Here is a 21,658-nt window from a genome sequence, read left to right on the forward strand (position 1 = left end):
AGATGCGGTCGGACAAGCAGCACAGTTTTCTTGGCATTCGGGTAGTACCCGTACTGAGGGCCGGCCTCCTCAATGGCAGACCAATACCGACGCAGTGGTTGTATCTTGTCGGCAGCCGCATCATCATCTGCGTACCAGATTTGAGCTGTTGACTCCGATGCTGAACCAAGCTGTGCAGCAAGAGGAACGGTGGCCAATGCGTAAAACGCCATTGCCAGAGGGTCCCCCTGGCAAGTTCCCTCGCGCGAATACAATACCTCTCCGCCATCGAGGTAGAGTGGTATGTCGGCCTGGTATGTATTTACAAACACTCGACCAGCTGCAGGGCAAACCTTTGGTATGTTGTTGATTGCGGCTGCACGGTTCAACGCATTAAACGCATTTGAAGCGTCAACGAGGAGAATGGCAGTGTCCTCATCACGCTCGTACAAGCCAGTGAGGGCTTGGACAGCAACCTCACAGGCGGAGGGGACGCCGACACACAGCTGCCGTGGGACAGTGACGGCCGCAACGTCACGCTCGATCACGGCCATGATCACCTTCCCGACCACTCTCCGGAAAACCTCACCGATCGCTATCGGTCTTACGCCAGGTTGCTTGTCAAGCGGTATTAGTCGACCGGCGAGGAAAGCTCGGAGATGAGATGGGTCAATCTCCTCCACGCACAAACACCTGGCCATGTGGGCAAGGGATGTGCAGAGTGCCTTCGACGCCGCACCGTACATGGAAGCCATCCGCCGCCAAGCCTCCGAATCCAGTGCCGAAGGGCCAGCAGCGCCCTTCATCGCCATGATGGTAGCTCGTACCTTTGTTGATGTTATGGCCTCATAAAGCACGTTATCCGGTGGAGGCGGACCGTCAGGCAGCAGAACGCTTGGCTCAGGGGGAACAGGATCCGGATGCTTTGCCCTCAACGTCTCAAGTACAGTTTGTCCATCCACAATAGATGAAAGAGACAAGACACCACCACCACCACCCTCCTCTACGTAGTGGGCAGCCGTGCCAAGTCGATCACCATAGACTAGCTTAGCGAACTGGACGTCATCTAATCCACCACCCGCAGAGCCACCAGAATGAGGCATCGGCAAATGCGCCTGGATGCACCGAGACTCCCGCAGCAGGGCCGATAAATTGCCAGCTGACCACAAAGAAAGCCTCTTTCGTAGAAACTTCCTGTGGTCAGCGGCGGCTGAGGTGTTGAACGGCCTCTGCAGCAGAAGGTGGCACGCAACGACTACGGCAGACCACGCAAACGCCCGAGCCCCTGATCCATCTGTGAAAAGGCCAATCAATCTGGAAAGTTCCTTCACAAAGTCCTCACCTTCAGCGCCGAAGGGGACGATAAATAAATTCCTTTTCCAAGACACAGCCTCACTGTAGGCCGAATCCAGCAACTGTGCAGCCTCTCCACTCCGCAGAGCCCAGAACCCACCTCCAGGGACAGCATCGGAGCCACCGCCATCACCCGAGGGCGGGTCAACATAAGCAGGATCGGCCGCAGCCGAGGCAATATGGGTTGGTTGCTGGACCGTGGTACCACTATTTCCAGAACCACGGACCGGAGGGAGGTCAACACGTAACTCTCGTGACTCCCCAGCACAATCAGCAGAAGCACCTGCGGAAAGTGGGTCAGCAGCGTCAATTGAAGCCGCCTCCGAGCACGAGAGATCAGGCAGATCCACCCGCAGTGGCTGTATGGATGAAGCAGCAGCAACAGATTGAGAAGGCTGCACAGAATTTGCGGCTCCAGGGTGCAATGCTGCACGGGAACGTACCGTGGCCGACGACTGGGGTCTGCAGACCGAATTATTCCGCCCTCCGCGAGGCACCCACCCCGGTACTGATTCGGGTGGTGCATCAGGCAGCGAACGCTCCCCAGCAGCACCGCCAGTGACAATCGTAACGCTCAGATTAGTGTTACCGAAATTGGTGCATCTTTGGTCCCTGCCGGGGTAGCAGTCGACACAGCATCGTCCCGCTGCGTTGCAGGAGCAAGAGCGGCACGTGCCCGACGCTCTACTGCAGGAACAGCACAAGCGCTTGCTGTTACTTCCCCTGCGCGACTGAGACGACATAGCAGGCTAACACGCGGGCCAGACGTGCGACCAGACGTGCGACCCTGAAGGACGCCGTGCTGGGCTGGGCTCATAGAAAGACAGCTGCGGACTTCAGTTACTGTGCATACACGAGCACGGCCAGATGAAGGCGCGAAGAGACTCGAGGTGTGAAGAGCAGCCTGCACGTCAGTCGTCACAGACCACGCGGGAAAGCACCCAGCCGCGAAGCGCAGCACAGCAAGCCAGCTGATCCAAGGCCAAAGGCGAAGGCACGGAAAGCGAGCCGAAACTACAACGCAATGGCCGGTTCGCCAGGTAAAAGGAAACCAGCTGGAGGGAGGAATAGTGGACTGGGCAACTCCACAGCGGTGAAAAGTACTGGAGCCGACTCCTGAAGCCTAGAAGAAAGTTAATAATCGGTTGACTGGGATAGTGGATACAGCAATTAGAAAAACTGCGGAGGAGCAAAATCTCCATCCGCACTCCAGTGTAAAGAAACTACTACTACTACTACTACTACTACTACTACTACTACTACTACTACGTAGTACTACTACTACTGAGAACGTTGACTTTATTTGATAACAAACTGGGTGCCGGAATGAAGAATTCAAAAAACGGAAGCAAAGAAAGCAATGGTGACAAATCCAATCAAGTATATCGTAGATAGGAAAATCAAATCAAATAAATCGGAAAATCCAATAAGAAAATAAAATAAAAGAATCAAGTCAACTATCGAATACCAAAACAAAGAGTAAACCCGCATCCGCAAACACAATCAAAGCAGCACCGTTTACCCAACTCATCCAACAACCCAGACAAGAGAAAACCAGATAAGGTACACAAAGAAAACGGGCAAGTCAACCATCAAATCATGACCAACATATAATAGCAAAATTGCTACTACTACTACTACTACTACTACTACTACTACTACTACTACTACTACTACTACTACTACTACTACTACTACTACTACTACTACTACTACTACTACTACTACTACTACTACTACTACTACTACTACTACTACTACTACTACTACTACTACTACTACTACTACTACTACTACTACTACTACTACTACTACTACTACTACTACTACTACTACTACTACTACTACTACTACTACTACTACTACTACTACTACTACTACTACTACTACTACTACTACTACTACTACTACTACTACTACTACTACTACTACTACTACTACTACTACTACTACTACTACTACTACTACTACTACTACTACTACTACTACTACTACTACTACTACTACTACTACTACTACTACTACTACTACTACTACTACTACTACTACTACTACTACTACTACTACTACTACTACTACTACTACTACTACTACTACTACTACTACTACTACTACTACTACTACTACTACTACTACTACTACTACTACTACTACTACTACTACTACTACTACTACTACTACTACTACTACTACTACTACTACTACTACTACTACTACTACTACTACTACTACTACTACTACTACTACTACTACTACTACTACTACTACTACTACTACTACTACTACTACTACTACTACTACTACTACTACTACTACTACTACTACTACTACTACTACTACTACTACTACTACTACTACTACTACTACTACTACTACTACTACTACTACTACTACTACTACTACTACTACTACTACTACTACTACTACTACTACTACTACTACTACTACTACTACTACTACTACTACTACTACTACTACTACTACTACTACTACTACTACTACTACTACTACTACTACTACTACTACTACTACTACTACTACTACTACTACTACTACTACTACTACTACTACTACTACTACTACTACTACTACTACTACTACTACTACTACTACTACTACTACTACTACTACTACTACTACTACTACTACTACTACTACTACTACTACTACTACTACTACTACTACTACTACTACTACTACTACTACTACTACTACTACTACTACTACTACTACTACTACTACTACTACTACTACTACTACTACTACTACTACTACTACTACTACTACTACTACTACTACTACTACTACTACTACTACTACTACTACTACTACTACTACTACTACTACTACTACTACTACTACTACTACTACTACTACTACTACTACTACTACTACTACTACTACTACTACTACTACTACTACTACTACTACTACTACTACTACTACTACTACTACTACTACTACTACTACTACTACTACTACTACTACTACTACTACTACTACTACTACTACTACTACTACTACTACTACTACTACTACTACTACTACTACTACTACTACTACTACTACTACTACTACTACTACTACTACTACTACTACTACTACTACTACTACTACTACTACTACTACTACTACTACTACTACTACTACTACTACTACTACTACTACTACTACTACTACTACTACTACTACTACTACTACTACTACTACTACTACTACTACTACTACTACTACTACTACTACTACTACTACTACTACTACTACTACTACTACTACTACTACTACTACTACTACTACTACTACTACTACTACTACTACTACTACTACTACTACTACTACTACTACTACTACTACTACTACTACTACTACTACTACTACTACTACTACTACTACTACTACTACTACTACTACTACTACTACTACTACTACTACTACTACTACTACTACTACTACTACTACTACTACTACTACTACTACTACTACTACTACTACTACTACTACTACTACTACTACTACTACTACTACTACTACTACTACTACTACTACTACTACTACTACTACTACTACTACTACTACTACTACTACTACTACTACTACTACTACTACTACTACTACTACTACTACTACTACTACTACTACTACTACTACTACTACTACTACTACTACTACTACTACTACTACTACTACTACTACTACTACTACTACTACTACTACTACTACTACTACTACTACTACTACTACTACTACTACTACTACTACTACTACTACTACTACTACTACTACTACTACTACTACTACTACTACTACTACTACTACTACTACTACTACTACTACTACTACTACTACTACTACTACTACTACTACTACTACTACTACTACTACTACTACTACTACTACTACTACTACTACTACTACTACTACTACTACTACTACTACTACTACTACTACTACTACTACTACTACTACTACTACTACTACTACTACTACTACTACTACTACTACTACTACTACTACTACTACTACTACTACTACTACTACTACTACTACTACTACTACTACTACTACTACTACTACTACTACTACTACTACTACTACTACTACTACTACTACTACTACTACTACTACTACTACTACTACTACTACTACTACTACTACTACTACTACTACTACTACTACTACTACTACTACTACTACTACTACTACTACTACTACTACTACTACTACTACTACTACTACTACTACTACTACTACTACTACTACTACTACTACTACTACTACTACTACTACTACTACTACTACTACTACTACTACTACTACTACTACTACTACTACTACTACTACTACTACTACTACTACTACTACTACTACTACTACTACTACTACTACTACTGAGAACGTTGACTTTATTTGATAACAAACTGGGTGCCGGAATGAAGAATTCAAAAAACGGAAGCAAAGAAGGCAATGGTGACAAATCCAATCCAGTATATCGTAGATAGGAAAATCAAATCAAATAAATCGGAAAATCCAATAAGAAAATATAATAAAAGAATCAAGTCAACTATCGAATACCAAAACAAAGAGTAAACTTGCATCCGCAAACACAATCAAAGCAGCACCGTTTACCCAACTCATCCAACAACCCAGACAAGAGAAAACCAGCAAAATTGCTACAACAAAAATACAGACAATATCATGAAACAGTTAGGTCAGGCATGCTAAACAGCCAGGTGGGCACTACTACTACTACTACTACTACTACTACTACTACTACTACTACTACTACTACTACTACTACTACTACTACTACTACTACTACTACTACTACTACTACTACTACTACTACTACTACTACTACTACTACTACTACTACTACTACTACTACTACTACTACTACTACTACTACTACTACTACTACTACTACTACTACTACTACTACTACTACTACTACTACTACTACTACTACTACTACTACTACTACTACTACTACTACTACTACTACTACTACTACTACTACTACTACTACTACTACTACTACTACTACTACTACTACTACTACTACTACTACTACTACTACTACTACTACTACTACTACTACTACTACTACTACTACTACTACTACTACTACTACTACTACTACTACTACTACTACTACTACTACTACTACTACTACTACTACTACTACTACTACTACTACTACTACTACTACTACTACTACTACTACTACTACTACTACTACTACTACTACTACTACTACTACTACTACTACTACTACTACTACTACTACTACTACTACTACTACTACTACTACTACTACTACTACTACTACTACTACTACTACTACTACTACTACTACTACTACTACTACTACTACTACTACTACTACTACTACTACTACTACTACTACTACTACTACTACTACTACTACTACTACTACTACTACTACTACTACTACTACTACTACTACTACTACTGGAGTCAGCCAAGGCTCAGTGCTGGGGCCTCTACTGTTTCACGCCTACTTGTATACCTTTGACCTGCCAGTATCCTGTGAAAATGACTCCACCACAAGCAGCCAGTTTGCAGACGATAGTGCTTTTGTCGCCTTCTACAAGTCATACCAATCTGCGCTCACCCAACTTCAGTTCTCGGTAACTGTTGCGGGGAATGGCTAACCACATGGCACCTGTTTAATAGTGAACACTGATATACCGTGGCGATGACCTTTCACAATTCCAATCGCCCATCACCCTTCCAATCCTCCAGTGTCCCATACATTATCCCGTACATTATCCCGCACATTATCCCGTACAATCAAACCCTGAAGGTAGGTTGCAGTCAGCGGCCTCTCGGCATTGTTGTGCAGGCAAACCTGAGGTGGAACTCCAACTTCGAGACTGTGCTTGTGAGAGTCAGCAAAGCCCTACATCTGCTTCGAGGGCTACGTTCGTCAGTCCACTTTCAGGCCCTATGCTCTCTCAACGCAAATACATCCGCCCAATCCTAGAGTATGGAGCTGGAACGATTACAACGCCGTTCTGCCGCCTTTGCTTGCGCATTCCCCTTTTCTGCCCAGTTGATCATTCTGCTCTCCTGCAAAGCATCAACCTCCCCACACTTTGCAGCCGCCGCATTCTCAAGCATGTAATTCATGCTCACAATCTCCACCAGAAGCATGCACCCTCACACATCAGCAACCTTGTATTTACCGCTGTTGCACTCGTAACCTAGCCCCTCAGGCACCCTTGCTCTTGTCATATGCCAAAAACCCGGACAAACCGGCACAAAGGCGCCCTATTAAACATAGACCTCAACCATTACAACCAATTGTGAGCCACTTTATGTGCAATTCTCTAAGTTGGGATCATTAAAGAATCCGCGGCCAATCTTCTGGTAAATTCTATCTGCAGCTGCTCTCAACATGCAGCAACTAGGCTCTAACGTTTGTCTCACTTAGCCATTAGTAGACTCATTACAGTTTTCGCATATCTTATTTGTGCCTCTCCCTTGTCATCTCATCTCTTATTGGTACGAGTCTCCATCGTGAGAATAAAGAATAATAACAGCACTAAAAAAACAACAAGAACAAGAACAACAACAACAACAACAACAACAACAACAACAACAACAACAACAGCAACAACAACAACAACAACAACAACAACAACAACAACAACAACAACAACAACAACAACAACAGCAACAACAACAACAACAACAACAACAACAACAACAACAACAACAACAGCAGCAGCAGCACCAGCACCAGCAGCAACAACAACCACAACAACGAAACTATCCTTGGTGCAGTATCGTCACATTCAATGTAATGCGTAGGCATGAAAGGATTTTGATGGAAACCATAGCGGGAAAAAGACGAATTGCAAACTTAATGTTTCCTGCTTATCCAACCAATGCTGCAGGAGTAGTGATCTTTGAACTTTGATGGTGCAATTCCAGATACCTCCACGAGGATTCTTCGCGGCTGCCCATCGCCGGCATTTATCTCTAACGAAAAAAAGAAGTGGGGCACCATGCGTGGCAAAGCTGATACTACCTAACGGTCAACGCAATAGAATAGGCTCTACATTGACCAAGTACAGCAAAAAATAACCCAGCACCGGTACAGTATAATATCTTATACTGTACCGGTGCTGTGTTTTTTACGGGAACGTCACGAGAGCCGTGAAACCAAGGAAATGTGTGGGAGCGTGGAACTTTTCGCGCCCGTCTGAACACGCCCTAAGGCGTAAGTAACAAATCCTCATATGACTTACAATCTTCTAAGCTCTGGAACTTTCGACAGGAACGCACCATCAATGGAGTACAGTGCCGTCAAATCTAATGCACTGAAGCGAATAATAATAGAAGACAAGAATTGCGAGAAAAATTTACATTATGGAAGAAGTTTCACTACATGAAAAGATGTACTACCGGTATATACACTCGTATTATTATACACTCATGATCTACACCCGTAGAACAAGCAAATGCTGATTCTTGAATTCCCTGCGTCGTACCATTCAAGCCTCGCGCTATAGGCGCTTTCTTTCGTGCGGTGTTTGGATACTCACATAGCTTTCCCACCACGGCCATGCGCTTACATCGGTCCAATCCAATCTAAATCCTACGATTTCAGTACAGGGTATATGTACATGTACCTAAGTGATCATTGAAACATGTGTCTTACAGAAACTCCAGAAGCGGGACACCGTCCAGAAGTCCTGCTGGTATTCTCAGTAGTGTGTTGGTGTGCAGTGACCTGAGTGGCAAGAAAGAGAAATGGCATTTGGCGGCGCCCCTCGACTGCTCCTAAAATCGGCCATTCCTCCTTGTCTAAAGCGACAAAACAGTAGTTTAATACTATTAAAAAGTACTTGTAAGAAGAAGGGACCAATAAGTTAAAAGTTATGACTAACAGTCAGTCAAGGCAACTAGTTATTATAGGGTCAGATAGTGCGACAAGGCACAAACGTGACAGAGATATTGAGACATTCAACGACCGAACGCCTAGCTCCAACATATCTACGAAGCGCAAACCAACAACCTTCCAAATTGGAAGGCTCAGGTGCGGAAAGTTCCAATGAGGGGAATAAATGTTGTCCCACTACTTAGTATCTGACTATATAATATTTCGCTACCTTTGTGGACTGTTGGCTATGACTCGTGTAGTGTTGTGGAGTTTTCCAAAAGTACTTTTCTGAAGAAACTTGAAAACGAAAGCGATAATGCTCTCCACCTTTGAACGCCAAAAAAGACGTCCTACTATCACCTAGGTTCTGTCTAATTTACCAGCGTAGCTTGTGATGCAATCAGCGCTCTAAAAGCGGCTGTATCAGGTCCAATATTTTGTAGCGCTGCGAATTCCTTGAGTGTTTCTTGCATGCCACTGATGGAGGAACTTTTCGGAGCCTGGTATTGGTATCATGTTGACACGATCGGATTGGCTCATACCTGGCTCCTGTGCTTCTGTGCCGATACCGCAAGCGATCGTGGAGCCTTTTCTTAGTGTATGCCCTTTTTCAATGGAACTTTGCGTAAAGTACCCTAGTATTTTTTCCTACGAATCTTAATTTTCTCAAAGTGCGAGGACTCCACTGTAGTCATTCCACTATACCCATACATGTATATCTTTACATGCTGAACATGGGCCTCGCCCGGAAATTCCAAAGTTTTATCTCGTTTTGTTTTAGCGATTGTTGTAGACCGGAGACCGTTTGGAGGGATTTGTAAAGATTTATGAGAATCTTGATTATCAAGAGGGGTAAGCAGCAGCATTCGGCCTTGTCCAGATTCTTATCAACCACCACACCACACCGCTGCGCTCTCCGGCCGACCTCAACTCCTTGCCACAGCACACTATCAGCAAAACGACACTTCAGTCGGTACTCTGCTCCTTCAGACAGCAGCTGTTTCGATCATCAGGATCTCGTCAGTGAAGGTTGATAATGTAGAATGGCTAACAGAAAATGAACTTCACCCTTTTGTAGCAAAAACATGACTGTACTCCCACTAATATCCTCTGTATTACTAGTGTCCTCAGTGTAGTCTATCAGTATCGCCTTTACTTAGCCCTAATCTTCGCGCCTATGATGTGCCATTATGTTTCCCCCTCTTTGCGCCTAAAATGCGCCATTATGTTTTTGCTACAAAAGGGTAAAGTTCACTACATGTACATGTTAGCCATTCTACATTATCAACTTTCACTGACGAGATCCTGATGATCGAAATAGCTGCTGTCTGAAGGAGCAGAGTACCAACTGAAGTGTCGTTTTGCTGACGGTGTGCTGTGGCAACGTGTTGAGGTCGACCGGAGAGCGCAGCGGTGTGGTGTGGTGGTTGATAGGAATCTTGATTAATTGAAAAATGTTTTGCACAGGCAATGAGCACCGCATTGGTAACGTACCAGTCCGATCTACACTCCATGGGACATAATACACTTTTTACCCGTAGCATGACCAGCATCACCATGTTATTATTATTATTATTATTTGAACAAACGGCGAGGAGACAACAATTTGATAACCGCAATCAGTAATACAAGCTGGATCGACATTGGTGTACGCTTTATTCATGTAATGTAAACTGTGGAGACAATGTGCAATAAAACGATGAAAATGTGAGAAAATTTTGTAGAGAAAATGAGGATTCAAACTAGAATTCGTACAACACTCATGAGGAATCTTCGTTGTACTAAAGGACAATGAAAACAAAATTGAGCTATTATAGAAAATCCAAGTTAGAGAAATAACAGTAAGAACAACAGCAGTGAAATTTACAAGTGTGAATTTTATCAATGAAAGCTAGAGCAATAACGAATGTGTGTACTAACACAAAACTTGCAACTGAAGAATGAACAACGAAGAGAAGGGGACAAAATGATTAACAGCAGTACATTACACCTAGAAAATTAACGGCCGGTGGAGCTTGCCAGTGACAGACCGCGAGCAACATCGACAATGGCAATAACACTACAATTGCCAACTCAAAAAGACCCACCCTGCGTATCAGCAGCTCCCACATCATCACCAACAATGCAATATACAGCAACCACAACTAATCCACCAACCAAGCCCACTATTGAAAGACCAAGACGATCAACAGCCAACTACAACAGAAGCTACGCACTCAACGGACAAGGGCCCAAGGAGGGACGTGACAGCAGGGTGACGGCCGAGTCCCGTTCAATGGACCAAGTCAGGCGGGATAACACAGAGAGCGGAGAGGAAGCGGATGATGGGACGGACGGTGAGGGGAGCAATGAGTCGGAGAGCGACGATTGTAGTGATCGTGAGAGTGCCGGTGACATGTTAGTGTTGTGCGTAGGTTTCGTGGTAGCAAGTCTTCAGTGTACAATCATCTGTTGGCTAGTCCTGATTGTTGCAATTCGTATTCCGACTCTTCTTTCACTGTATTGTGCCGTGGCCGTCATGGTTATGGACTACAGTTAAAGGTTTCGGAAGCCATCTGTCAGCGTCTGTATAAGCCTAATTTGTGTGTACAGAAGGATAGTATAATTGGGTTGAAATTGTTCAAGCAAAGTGCCATGTTTTGTGCGGCCAAGCTTGGCCGTTAATTTTCTAGATGTAATGTACTGCTGTTATTTGTTATCATTTTGTCCCCTTCTCTTCTTTGTTCATTTTTCAGTTGCAAGTTTAGTGTTAGTACACGCATTCGTTATTGCTCTCGCTTTCATTGATAAAACTCACACTTGTAAATTTCACTGCTGTTGTTCTTAGTGTTATTTCTCTAATTTAGATTTTCTATAATAGTTCAATTTTGTTTTCAATGTCCTTTAGTACAACGAAGATTCCTGATGAGTGTTGTACGAAAACTTGTTTGAATCCTCATTGTCTCTACACCATTTCTTCACATTTTCATCCTTTTATTGCACGTTGTCTCCACAGTTTTACATTGCATGAATAAAGTGTACACAAATGTCGATCCAGCTTGTATTACTGATTGCGGTTATTATTATTATTCTTATTATTAGTAGAAAGGAAAAGGACATATGGAAACGAGTTAGGAGTAACTCTCCACCACTGTAACTAGATACTTTTAACAGTCAGAAAGTGCTAGCGCTACGGAGATGTGTTGAAGCTAGGTGTCAGGACGTCGAATGTCCCAGTACTCTGTCAGTTTTGTGCCTAGTTGTTGCACTTTCTGACTGTATATAGTATCTAGTTACAGTGGTGGAGAGTTACTCTTAACTCGTTTCCATAATCCATATGTCCTTTTCCTTTCTACTTTTATTATTGGCTCAATACTCGAGTTTCAAATTATTATTATTATTATTTTAAGGAAACTAGAGGCCACATGCCACCTACTGCTCTTTTCTCTCCGAAACTCAACACTTGCAAGCCAGATATGAAAGAAAGAAAAAATCATCAGTCACACCACCGGGACTCGAACCAGGGACCTTGCTATTCGCGAGCAATGCTCTAACCAACTGAGCTACAGTATGACTCTTATCCACAGTGATGGTAAATCTATCCTTCTTCGATCGATTCATATCTGGCTTGCATCATGCTGGCAACTCACACCAATCAAGAGGGCCCTCGGCCTTTCTTTCATATCTGGCTTGCAAGTGTTGAGTTTCGGAGAGAAAAGAGCAGTAGGTGGCATGTGCTTGATCCACACGTTCGCTTATGCTGGACATTGAAACAAAGCAGATGCAGACAGCTCCTGGTCTGGAGTACATCGTAGAGTGCGGTTGCATTTTTTTTGAGCTGTGAACATGCCGTTGATCGACTATTCATATCCAAACGATAGCTACAAGCAAGGATCGGTAACCCCAAAGCAGGCCTTTGGGAAGCCATGCTTTGATCTCTACGTTGAGGAGAACGACACAGACTCTTGGTCTGCTGGTGACTCTACTGGAGAGGCGAACGTGTGTTCTGCGGGCAGAACCACACACCCTACGGAATGCGGTCGAGATGCAGGCAGCAAGTCGCCGGTAAGTGACTTAGAGGTTATCTCGCCTCCCGAAGACTCCATATTAGATGTCAATGGCCTGATCGAAAGCATCAAGACCGAAATAGTTGGGACAGTCAAGGCTGAATTGGCCGCCCTTCAGGAAGTTTTTTCAGGGATCTCCTCGGCAATCGTCAACATGCAAGGGGAACTCTCCATGATTAGAAAAGAGCAAGCTGACCTTGCACACACGCATACGCCTATTAGTACGGTGCAATCAGATTCCCGTATATCTGCGCTGGAGGACAAGTGTAAGGAACAGGAAGCGCGCCTCAAGTCAGTAGAGCATAATATGCAACACATGTACACTGAACCGACCCCACTCAAAAAGGCTGGCGATACCGTATCCAAGCTGGGTGCACGTGGGCTGCAAATGCAGCAAGCCAACCAAGGGCGCCTCAAGTCAGTAGAGCATGTACAACACACTGCACCGACCCCATTCAAAAAGGCGGGCGATACCGTATCCAAGCCGGGTGCACATGGGCTGCAAATGCAGCAAGCCAACCACATGGATACGACTACAAGTTGTAGCACTTGCAGATCCACGACCCAGCAGCGCGTATGGGCATCAGTGCTCAATAGCTCCAGTGACAACGGAGCACTTCGGCCCTCCTCCAAGCCATCGGTCACTGCGCAGCCACCTCTCCCACAGGAGCACCGCCAGCAAACTAACCAGCACCAACGACCCCAACAGCGACAACAACAACAACAACAACAACAACAACAACAACAACAACAACAGCGCCAGAAGCAGCAACAACAACAACAACAGCAGCAGCAGCAGCAGCAGCAGCCAAACGATGAGGAATGGACTGAGGTTACTAACCGCAATTTGAAAGGATCACTTGGCTCACTCCGAAAAGTATACTTTGTTGGTAACATTGACAGCAGCTGCACCGCGGATACCATAATAGCCCACTGCAAGCACAATGGTATCACACCAACAGCATGCCGCACCTTTCCCTCTCGTAAGCATATTGGTACAAAGGCTGCACGGCTTACGATCCGAGAGGACCAATGTGCACTGATCGAGAAGGATGGGTTCTGGCCAGCACCAATACACATTCGCCCGTGGGACTTTCGTGAAACAAACCAGAACACCTAAACCAATATGCGTACCTGTGCTGCTACCCGAAGAGCAAGAAGTCATCATTCCAGTAAGCCAACTCACCATATCTCACATTAATATATGTAGTCTCAGAAACAAGGTCCATCACATTCACCATCTCCTGCACCACCATAAGATCCACGTGCTATCAGTGAATGAAACCCACCTAAACAGCAGCATACCCGATTCTAGTGTTCATATACCAGGCTACGATCTATATCGCAAGGATAGAGATCTACATGGTGGAGGGGTATGCATTTATGTCCATTCTGATATTCACTCTATCAGAATTCCCATCACTGAGCTAGGAGTGGAGTGTGTCTCTGTTCGTCTTCGCCTGTGTACCAAACCTAAGGCTATTGAGCTGGCTGTGTGCAGTATATATCGTCCACCGAGTGCAACTGTCGACTTCTGGAACCTGTGCAGTCAGCATCTTGACGTCATCAGCCGTAAATTTAGCAGGATTATTGTACTAGGGGACTTTAACACTGATGTGCTACAGCAATCATCAAATAACCACCATTACAAGCACCTGTCCAATCTGTGTGAGGAGTTTCACCTCCGCAATGTCGTGACTTCACCAACGCGACTTGCCAAGACATGTCTGGATCTAATACTTGTTTATGCTGCCGCACCACATGTTAAGACAATTGTAGTATCTGTAAACGGCGTGAGCGACCATGATCTCGTTCTGACTAACTTCTCCTACAAAGCCACGCAGCAAGCTAACTCCCGCCTCAAATTCGTGCGCAAACCGCTCCCACATGCAATTGACCCCGCTACACTCTGTGATGATATCGACAGCACTCTGGAGCCTCTCCCCAAGTCAGCTGATGTCAATGCACAAGTCACCCAGCTTTCACACTGTATTACTCGAGTTTTAGACAAACATTCACCGATCTGCCCCGTGGTCTCACCAGCTTTCAGTAAACCGAAGCCTCAGCCATGGGTGACACCTCAGTTGAAACACCTCCTCCAGCAACGAATCCACCTACATAGAAAAGTACGCACTCACCCGTCAGATCAACAGCTTCTGCAGAGGTATCGTGCAATACGGCGAGAAGGCACTCTCCTCAACAGGCAGCTGAAGTCACAGTATTACATCAGAGAGTTCAAAAATCGTCGCCACGACCCACGAGGCCAATGGGCCATTATCAATAGCTTGTCTGGTAGAACAGCAGTGAGGGCTGCCCCAGCAGCCACACTCGCCGATCTGACAACTACCTTCGCCGAGATCGTCCATGACCCTGCCAGACCAGTCGAGCTGCCCCTACCCGTTGCAGACCCCAATAGCGCTACTCTTTTGGAGTTTGATACCGTCAGCGTCGATACCATCTCCAAGTTGCTTGAATCTCTGGTATCCAACAAAGCCACCGGCTCCGATGATATTCCGTCCTGCATCCTGAAATCCTGCAGAGATTCAGTCTCGTATCCGTTAACTGTTATCGTCAACCAGTCTCTTCGCTCTGGCATCTTTCCAGCTGCCTACAAACATGCCCATGTCTGCCCTGTTTATAAATCTGGTGATAAGACCTCAGCCACCAACTACAGGCCAATCTCACTGTTGCCTATCGCGGCCAAGATCCTAGAGAAGGTTGTCCACAAGCAAGTCACTTCGTATTTCACCCAGAATCCAGACCTGTCAGCCATACCAGCTGAACAATTTGCGTACCGCTCACACCATAGCTGTGAGGATGCCCTGACACTTTGCATAGACAGATGGAACAGAGCACTTGACAACGGTGCCCAATGCGGAGTAGTCTTTGCGGATATGAGCAAGGCGTTTGACCGTGTGCAGCACACAGGTCTGCTGGGAGAGCTAGCCACCACTGGCTTAGGCGGCACTGTCCTCAAGTGGTTCTCAGACTATCTCACGAACCGCAGCCAGCAGGTTACTGTCAATGGTGAGAAGGGTGACACCAAACCCTGTACAAGAGGGGTCCCCCAGGGGTCTGTTCTTGGGCCTTTGCTTTTCTGCGTCTACATTCGCCGGGTACCCGATATATTTCACCAGAGTGTCGTGCAGCTGTACGCTGATGATATTGCGTTCTACGTATTCGGCTCTGATGTGGCTACAATTATGCTACGCTTGCAGGATAGTATGCGGTTGCTAGAGCAATACCTTGATGAGAAAGGCCTTCTGCTCAACCCCACTAAAACACAGTTCATGTTGATACGGCGTCCTGCCCTGCCTGCACTGAGCCCAGCCCTGTACCTGACCTGTAAAGGTATTGTCATTTCCCCTGTCTCTACTGTGAAATACCTCGGTATACTAATCGATGAGCATCTAACGTTCCGCCCACAAGTAGAAAAGGTGTGTTCAGTGGTCTTCGCTAAACTAGCCTGTTTTGCTCATGGCCGTCGCAATTTATCAGCTACAGCTCGGAGAACTTTCTTCTTGTCAATTATACAGTCTACTCTAGAATATGCAAGTAATGCGTATGTGCACTGTTTGAAAACTACCCTATATAACAGGCTTGTAACGGTCAGCCATATTGCGATGAAGAAGGCATTTGGTTTAGATAGAATGACCCCAACTGCATTAGTTTTACAACGGTGTCATCTGTATTCGTTTGAGCAACGAGTTAATTTGAAACTATACGTTTTGGTCTATCGCTGCTTGTCATCAATTACTAGCCCCCTCCTTCAGTCACTGTTTCTCCTGCGTTCAGTTGGCCCGCACACAAATGCTCGTACTCGTGGCCAGGATACAGCTGCCTTAGTATTACCTACTGTACATATTGGGTATGGACTGCGCTCAGTTTCTTTTCTGGCGGCAGGTCGGTGGAACACTCTTCCTCCAAACTGTCGTCAGGCACAATCTGCTGGTACTTTTGCTCACCTCACAAAGATTCACCTAGGGTTCCCTGTAACAAGGCCATGCCTGTTGGGACTCCCCTAGTCAAATAATAAATACTACTACTACTACTATGTGGCCTCTAGTTTCCTTAAAACTTTGAAATTCTCCGTGAAGTCCAAATTTGAAATTGCAATTTGTATTTGCTCGCAGTGGACATAGTTTGATGCGCTCCCCATGATATCAAGCGAATGGCCGAGGGCCCTCTTGATTGGTGTGAGTTGCCAGCATGATGCAAGCCAGATATGAATTGATCGAAGAAGGATAGATTTACCATCACTGTGGATAAGAGTCATACTGTAGCTCAGTTGGTTAGAGCATTGCTCGCGAATAGCAAGGTCCCTGGTTCGAGTCCCGGTGGTGTGACTGATGATTTTTTCTTTCTTTCATATCTGGCTTGCAAGTGTTGAGTTTCGGAGAGAAAAGAGCAGTAGGTGGCATGTGGCCTCTAGTTTCCTTAAAACTTTGAAATTCTCCGTGAAGTCCAAATTTGAAATTGCAATTATTATTTCTCCTTTATTCACTTCTTTCGAAGGCGATAAGCCAGACCCACCGGGAAATATTTCCATGGGTGGGACAGCAAAAAGAAAGTGAAAAAACAAAAACAAAAATAAATAAATAAATAAACCCTAAAAACCAAAGGGACAAGAACTAGTTGAAGGAAGAGGGAGAAAGGAAAGAAACTCAATCCGAACTCCAACATCAAAACAATAATAAAGAATTTGCAGCGACAGGCAAAATACATCAACCAATGAAGGGAGTAGTAACAAAGGAAATATCAGTCTTTATCAGTCGTTATTCAAGTCTCTTAGCTATTGAACATGCAAACGCAGCAGAGGTGCATCTACATGTTAAGGATAGTTCTCAGTATTTTAATCGAACCTTGTATAGCCTCCTGTTGCACAATAGCCAGGTCTCCTCCCTGCACAGTCCGAAGGCATTGAGGAGTCTCCCCCACCAAGCCTCCCAGGGCACCGACAACCACAGGGACCACGTCAACCTGGTTGAGGGACCAAATCCTCGAAATCTCCCGCTTCAAATCATAATATTTCGAGCGCTTTTCAGCCATTTTCTTATTGATGTTGTTCTCACCAGGAACGCTGATGTCTATAATGTATATTATTATTATTATTATTATTATTATTATTGTAGAAAGGAAAAGGACATATGGATACGAGTTAAGAGTAACTCTCCGTCACTGTAACTGGATACTACAGTCAACTTCGCTTATAACGACACTCGGCGGGGCATCAGAAAAGTGTCCTTAGTCGCAAAGTGTCGTTATACCCGAAGTCTCATTACATGTGTCACAGTTGGATGGGACTTTGCTCTGGGCATGAAATATATGTCGTTATTCGCGAATTGTCGTTATATCCGCAGTCGTTATTAGCGAAGTTGACTGTATATACAGTCAGAAAGTGCAATAACTAGGCACAAAACTGACAAGAGTACTGAGACATTCGACGTCCTGACACCTAGCTTCAACACATCTCCGTAGCGCTAACCGACAGATTTGCTGCTTCGAATTGTAGGTAGACCGCTTTGTCAAATATCGTACTGGTCTCGTCATCGTCCAGTAACAATCGACACTCTTTGTTCCGTTGGGACTGTGGCTTTTGCTCGTTTTCGTTGCGCTTGCCTTCCCCTCTTTGGTCTTTTCATAACCTTGAACCTTCCAAGTTGGAAGGCTGTCGGTTAGCGCTACGGAGATGTGTTGAAGCTAGGCGTCAGGACGTCGAATGTCTCAGTACTCTTGTCAGTTTTGTGCCTAGTTATTGCAGTTTCTGACTGTATATAGTATCCAGTTACAGTGATGGAGAGTTACTCTTAACTCGTATCCATATATCCTTTTCCTTTCTACATTTATTTATGGCTCAACATCCGAGTTTCAAATTATTATTATTATTTTTATTATTATTCCACAATCACGATTGATGTATCATGCTAGCTACTCATGTATTGCGCATGTACTTCAAGTTGCTGTCACCCGTATAACGCGTATTGTTACGTTACACGCTTTCCTTCACGTGATTACGTCATGTCCCTATTGGACGCATGCACTCATCCATATTCTGGATTCATGTGTTCTTCTCCTTGCTCATCTTCCTCACTTGAGAATGTAAATAATTAGTTTCTATTATCTTCACCACTATAAAAAGTACAATGTATAAGCAAGAGCACCTGCTTCCTCATCTTCACTCTATTCTTTCAGCCAGCCGGTTGTTGCTTGCTTTCTCCCTTTTCTCTTGGAGCAGCTCTATCAACTCAACCAAGATGAGGCAGTTACTTCGATTATCTCGGCTTTCAATAAAAACCTTCTGAAGGCGACATTGCCGTTCGTGTAGAGTAGACGGTTCGATACTGGAACGCTTTGACAGCCAAATTTGTATAGACCCAAACCGATCATCAGCGCTGATTTTTCACTCGAAATATGTTTGTGGAAGGAAACTGGCATGTTGAAGTTTGCTCTGGGGCCAGAGTCAATCGAACTGAGCCACTCCTTTGTGTTGACCCATTGCCTCCAAGTTGCCCAATTTTTCGCTTCAAAAAAGTTCAAATCAGAGGTGGCTCCAAACCGGACAGGTTTTAGAGTGCACGTCAAATTCACTCTGGGTCTGAAATTAGGTAATTGCTATCGCTCCATGACGGCCAGTCCAGAGTAAAAATAAGCCTTGTGTGTGCTGCCATTAGTTTTGATTGGTAATCGGTTCTTTATTGGCGAGAGGCGAGCCGCTGTTTACCTGCGACAAGAAGTTGATTTTTCGAAAGTCGTAAAACTCAAGTCGCAGTGCGAAGCAACACGTCAAAAACGCACCTGCTTGGTATGGCGCTTCTGGTCATCGCAGAGCCATGAAATGTTGGCTCGGAGTATGACACATCGTAGTCTCACTGTGACATATGTTTTCTAATCAAAATACCAAGAGAGAAAGTGAATATGGAGTCCGTTCCGGTTTGCAACCTGTGTCCTATTTGAAACCGTCGCCTCTACATGATTTTGGTAAAGTGCACGTACATCAAGACCCTATTATACACGGATGCACAAGCAAGAGTACTTCTGACACAAGGAATATACATGATTGAGAATTTTAGTGAGAATGATAATAATGATGAAGAAATGGGTACTCACAAAAACGTCAGCTTGGGAACATTTTTTAGCAAGTCAGATGGCAATGATGTTAGTCCATTGATCTTGTTTAACCATCTAATGGATTATGCAGATGAAATGGGCAAACAACATGTAAGCAAGGTTAAACCAGCCTATGACAAAACACACGTTTGCCCAGAGTAGGGTTAAAACCTAGACATGGCCGTACACCTTTCGTTCCAGGCTTACATCACCTATAGGCACTACCAGGGAGTAGCTCTATCACTACTCCCTTGTCACTACGACCTTTCAGCGTAGCCTGCTTCTTTTTTATTTTTTTATTTACAAAAAAACCCAAACCCGGCTCGAGGCAAAAAAAATAACAAGCTTCAACCATTGTACATGTCAATCAGTGTAATGCCCGCTCTACTTGCGCGTCTCTGCACGAGATGCATCCGTCTCCCCATTGAGCACGCCTCATCGTTGTTGAATACATGTGTCTATCACTCTCTTAGTATTGACTCCCATTGATTATCGCTATACCTAAGCAGTCAAATATTCCAATAACCGAGGAGGTGACAATAGTCGAAAAATAACAATGAATATAACTAATTGTCACATCTGGCTCCGGCCAACTAAACTTCATTTTGTGTGTTGTCGCTATTACTGTCTATGTCTTTGTGTGTGCCAGTATATGTGGAGCGAGAAGGTTTCGTTCCCTTTCTTCAAAACTAGTACTAGTATACAGAAATTGAATATTTTGAAGAAGAGGTTGGTGCGACTTCGGCGATACTTGGGCAATTGTGTGTTGCTCTCTACATGACTTGAATTTTCACTTGACTGACTCACGACTGCCATTCAGAGAACACGAGAAGTGAAGTCCATTGAACCGTCAAATAATTAAACATTGCGTTAAAATAATTTTTAAAATTGATCTGCTGTGTTTGCTACCAGTTACATTTTGGCCCTGCTGTCTAAAGCCCAGTTCACATTCGACGGGGCACGACGGGACGCGACGTAAGGATCGACGGGAAGCGACGGGACAGTCTCTTCCGCACACCACCAGCGCGAAATACCTCGGCGTCTTGATCGATGAACGAATGGCCTGGCAACCGCAAATTGACTGGTGCATCTCACGCACTGTTAGGAAGATCAGTAGTCTGTGGCGAGCGCGACGCTGCCTCACTCTAGCTAGTCGAAGCAAGTACTTCCTATCCGTCATGGTGCCGGATTTGTTATATGGATCGTCAGCATATGGCTTACACTTGAAGATCTAATAGTACGGCTTTCAACACTTGTTTAT

General features: G+C 44.2%; 2 protein-coding genes and 1 long non-coding RNA gene across 3 annotated transcripts; 2 read left to right on the plus strand and 1 right to left on the minus strand.

Moving 5' to 3' along the window:
• Window positions 1-3,115: 3,115 nt before the first annotated feature.
• Window positions 3,116-4,996, plus strand: LOC135827861 (mucin-2-like; the record flags this gene model as incomplete). The annotated part of the gene is made up of 1 exon (XM_065340293.1): window positions 3,116-4,996. A coding segment is annotated over one exon (1,881 nt), but the record flags the coding sequence as incomplete, so codon positions are not given.
• A 1,093-nt stretch (window positions 4,997-6,089) lies between these two features.
• LOC135828019 (putative uncharacterized protein DDB_G0275629) lies at window positions 6,090-7,480 on the plus strand (the record flags this gene model as incomplete). The annotated part of the gene is made up of 3 exons (XM_065340456.1): window positions 6,090-6,143; window positions 6,429-6,488; window positions 7,409-7,480. Coding segments are annotated over 3 exons (186 nt in total), but the record flags the coding sequence as incomplete, so codon positions are not given.
• Window positions 7,481-8,608: 1,128 nt separating this feature from the next.
• Window positions 8,609-20,472, minus strand: LOC135828590 (uncharacterized). Its single transcript, XR_010555716.1, has 3 exons — window positions 20,398-20,472; window positions 9,023-9,094; window positions 8,609-8,681 (listed from the first exon to the last, which is right to left on the minus strand). It is a non-coding gene; the product is annotated as an uncharacterized LOC135828590 (long non-coding RNA).
• Window positions 20,473-21,658: the final 1,186 nt, after the last annotated feature.

Source organism: Sycon ciliatum, chromosome 12 (assembly GCF_964019385.1).
Source record: "Sycon ciliatum chromosome 12, ocSycCili1.1, whole genome shotgun sequence".
Lineage (NCBI taxonomy): Eukaryota > Metazoa > Porifera > Calcarea > Leucosolenida > Sycettidae > Sycon > Sycon ciliatum.